Genomic DNA, 4,103 nt, shown 5'->3' with positions numbered 1-4,103 from the left:
TTGAAAACAAGATGGCCTATCTCAAGGGGCTGTCCTTAATGAAGTAGAAATTGCAACGTCACAACTCAGTGTGGTCTTAACGAGGGTAACACAGCTCAGCTTTTAACAATGTCTGTGATTGCTGGCTGGTCTATTTATGAAGGCTTGTTAACAAATATCCTACAAACACAGAAAATTGAGAAAAAAAGGAATCGCAAGCCGAACTGGACTGAGGAGCAAGGTTTGTTGCTGGCCCAGTTGGTGAACGAACATAAAGGTATGTTACGAGGAAAATTTGGCCCAACTGTCACTAGCCAAGGCAAAAGGCGCGCCTGGGACACAATATCCCAAACAATCAATGCCTCTTTTCCACTGGTGGTGCGGACAGGTGATGATTGTGAAAAAAGGTGGTATGTGCTGCAGTCCAAGGCAAAAGATGAGATTGCAGCACACAAGTGGGAATCCTCACTTACAGGTGAGCAAAATACTATGGCCTACCACATAATCTGGCAACTTGCTCCTGCTGGCAAAGTTAATTTACATGCCTAAGTACTGTGTTCATTGACTGTTTCTTTCTAGGGGGTGGACCACCTGCAAAGCGGCTGTCCCAGGTGGCCGACACTGTCTTTCAAGTCCTGGGACACTCTGAGGTCAGTGTCACCGGGCTGCCAACAGGCATTGACACGTCAATGATGCAGGCCCTTGAAATGGAGCAAAGGTAGGACACAGGGTTATTCATATCAACAGTGTTTATTCATTGCAGAAGCCATTTCATGTGTTATCCATGCTCATTGTATCAAATTAATTTAATCAAAACAATAATTAAACTAGGCCTAATGTATTTCTGTAGCATGGAGCCATCACAAGAACCGGGCCCATCAAGTTTGCCGACAAGATTGCCGCCTGAACCATCTGCAGCTGCTACTCAGGATAGCCCGGCGGATCAAACACCATTCCCATCCGCAGCACCTGCTCCGTCAGCATCCCTGCAGGAGAGAAGATTGCAACTCACAATTGATGTGTTTGAACAACAAAAAAAAGTCCTTTCCCTTCAGGAGGAGTACTACCGCCTTAAAATTGAACACCTAAAAAATCAACCATTTAGAGATTGTGTTCTGTGTCTTGCATTTAACAATTGCAGGTGATGTGCAGTAAAACTGTGGTAGTTCTTAATACCATCACAAGTTCTCAAATGACATGGGGCTACAGCTTGCCTGAAATGTAAATTTGTGAAGTTTGCCCTGTAAGGCAGTTCACTCTGGGCTAGGTTCCCCTGTGGAATGTGAATATCTTCTTCACCACCATCCTCATCGTTGTCTCCATCCTCATCGCCATCCTCCAGAGGTTCTGCAATCTGTCTAACCTTGCAAATATTGTGTAATATTGCACAGGCTATGATGACTTTGCTGACTCTTTCAGGCCTCAGCCGCACCTCTCCATGGAGAACATGAAAGCGCCTCTTAAGCTGGCCTATGCCACGCTCCACCACCGCTCTTGTTGTCTTGTGGGCCCTACAATAGAATACAGACCTTTAATTATTTGATGGAAATATTGCACTACTTGGATGCTCTAACATATTGCTTGCATTTCATTTCCATGATTTTTGTATTGTTTGGCTTACCTGTTATAGTTTAGTTGGGGCCCTTGGCGTGGCTGGAGGTAAGGTGTAAGGAGCCATGGTTTGCATGGGTAGCCACTGTCCCCTAACAAGTGGCAATTAGCTGGCACATAGCGTCTCTCAAAAAGCTGTCTGATGCCACTCTCGGAGAGCATTCTCGCATCATGTGTGGAGCCTGGCCATTTAGCCACAATGTCCAAGATCTTACAGGCCGCATTGAACACTATTTGCACATTGATGCTGTGGAAATTCTTCCTGTTAACAAAGACAGCCTCGTCCTCTGATGGCACAATTATTCTCACATGTGTTCCATCAATTACACCCACAACGCCAGGGAATCCTGCAATGTCCATAAATGCCCTTTTATGTGTGTGTAAAGTGCGGGCATCCAGCGGAAATGAAACAAATTGTGTCACAATATTAGGTTGTGACAAAGCTGTCAGTGTTTGGGTGATGACTCTGCTGACGGAGGATTGGGACAGACCCAAGTCATCACTGCTGCATTGTTGCATTTTCCCTGTTGCCAAATACCTCAGGGTTGTGATTACTTTCTTCTCCGGTGTAATAGCGTTGTGGCGTCGAGTTGGTGAAGTAATTGCATCTTTAAGGAGATCCATCACAACCATGATTCCTGCACGATCCAATCTGTAGCGTCTCAATAATTCCCTGTCATCCAGTGTTTGCAGGACATCTCTCCTGCCTCCTCTGTTGGCCATTTTGTGCAGCTGCTTAGGGTAACTCCTAAACCACTAAAAGTCCTCTTCCCTGCTCTTAGCAGATCTCGCCTTAGGAGCCCTTTTAAGCGCTAGGACTCTTGAGGAATAGCTTTTATATTAACTGGGATTGTCGTGTCATTTTTAGGGGAAATTCTAAGAAAACGTCATGCCTCTGAGAATTTTCTTAGAATTTGGCCGCTAGGAGCCACTTTTTGCACAAAAATTATTTAGAGATACGGGCCCAGCTGCCTTTTAGACACCGGTTCCGAGGTCACTACCATCCCCGAGAGCTATTTCAGGGAACATTTTCAGGGAAACGAATGCTGCCCGTCACCAGCTAAATGGGTTCGCCTAACGGCTGCTAATGGAATTGAAATTCCAGTTGTTGGGTGTTTGGAGGCAGATTGACTGTATGGGCAAGCTGTTGAAGAGCCGGTGTGTTTTTGTACTGAAGGACAGTTGCAGTGGCCCCAAAGGAAGGGAGGTAGCCCCTGGAATTCTAGGGATGAACGTGATCGGCGAGCTCAAGGGCTTTCTGACTGATTTCAAGGGTATGAAGAAGCTGGACCGAGGTACGCCACAGACAGGTCAGGCTAGTCTACATTGTGTGCTGGCCACCATTGAAGAAGAGAAACGGTGTGTGGGTCCAAATGGACGGATAGGGTTTGTGAGAGTGGCAGGGAAGCAGGCGGTCACCATTCCCCCGTTAAGTGAGAAAGTAATTGAAGGTCATTGTAGGATACCTCCCAGGGTAGCATGTAAGGTGCTGGTTGAGATATCTTCCAGTACAAGTCTCCCTCGCGGTCTACTAGTGGCAAATGTTCTGGCCCAGGCTACAGAAGGGAAGGTCCCAGTGCGCATACTCAATGCTAGTGATAAGGCCATCACATTGTTCCCAAGATGCAGAGTGGCAGAGCTGAGTAAACCAAGGGCAATTGTACCAAGGGAAGTAGTGTCGGTAGAGGAGGTGAATGGAGAAGTGTATGTGAGGAAGGTCAGCTGTGGGGAGGTCAGTAGAGGTGGATGAACCACTGTCCGTTCCAGTACAGGCCAATCTTCAGGGTCTGACACCACCTCAGGTGCAGAAGTTAGACAATCTTCTTAAGAAGCACCGAGATGTGTTCTCAGAGCATAACAGTGATTTTGGATACACCACCACAGTGGCACATCGTATTCAGACAGGGGATGCAAGGCCAATTAAGCAGAGGCATCGGCGTATAGCCCCACACATATTTCAAGAGTTTAAGAAACACGTGCAGGACTTGGTTGCACAGGGGGTACTCAAAGAAAGCTGTAGCCCATGGGCCTCCCCTGCTGTCATTGTCATTAAGCGAGACCAATCTGTACGGTTTTGTTGCAATTACCGTAAGTTAAACAGCGTCACCTTGAAAGACGCCTACCCTCTCCCTAGGGTTGAGGAGTCGTTAGATGCTCTTGGAAAGGCCAAACTCTTCTCGTCCTTAGATTTGACAGCTGGGTATTTTCAGGTAGCAGTTCATGAAGACGATCAGGAGAAAACGGCTGTCACCACACCGTTTGGCGTATATCAGTGGACCAGAATGCCATTTGGTCTGTGTAATGCCCCTGCTACATTTCAGCGGCTAATGGAGGTAGTCCTAGGCGACCTTGCCTTTGACGTTTTACTCATATACCTGGACGATGTCCTAGTCTTCTCCAGGGACTTTGACAGCCACTGCGAAAAACTGGACCTGGTGTTCAGTCGTCTTAAGGAACATGGGCTTAAGCTTAAGCCGAGCAAGTGCTTCTTGTTTAAGTCAGAGGTCAGATTC

At 46.9% G+C, this 4,103-nt stretch overlaps 1 protein-coding gene across 1 annotated transcript; it reads right to left on the bottom strand.

The window, feature by feature from the left end:
* Nucleotides 1-900: 900 nt before the first annotated feature.
* On the bottom strand, nucleotides 901-2,313 carry LOC124478860 (putative nuclease HARBI1). Its single transcript, XM_047037324.1, has 3 exons — nucleotides 1,601-2,313; nucleotides 1,078-1,490; nucleotides 901-965 (listed from the first exon to the last, which is right to left on the bottom strand). Exons 1-3 carry the CDS (start codon nucleotides 2,311-2,313, stop codon nucleotides 901-903), a joined length of 1,191 nt encoding a protein of 396 aa, XP_046893280.1.
* Between the last annotated feature and the right edge of the window lie 1,790 nt (nucleotides 2,314-4,103).

The sequence above is a fragment of the Hypomesus transpacificus genome, chromosome 16, assembly GCF_021917145.1.
Source record: "Hypomesus transpacificus isolate Combined female chromosome 16, fHypTra1, whole genome shotgun sequence".
NCBI lineage: Eukaryota > Metazoa > Chordata > Actinopteri > Osmeriformes > Osmeridae > Hypomesus > Hypomesus transpacificus.
Note: the sequence above shows the minus strand (reverse complement) of the source record. Positions and strands in the feature narration are given on the sequence as shown.

What these genes read in the sequence shown, in the direction of transcription:
- LOC124478860 (XM_047037324.1), bottom strand. Translation starts at nt 2,313, where the DNA reads ATGGCCAACAGAGGAGGCAGGAGAGATGTCCTGCAAACACTGGATGAC. An exon ending in CCCCAACTAAACTATAACAG is followed by an intron (nt 1,491 to 1,600) that starts GTAAGCCAAACA and finishes ATTCTATTGTAG; the next exon opens with GGCCCACAAGACAACAAGAG. An exon ending in CAGAACACAATCTCTAAATG is followed by an intron (nt 966 to 1,077) that starts GTTGATTTTTTA and finishes TCTCTCCTGCAG; the next exon opens with GGATGCTGACGGAGCAGGTG.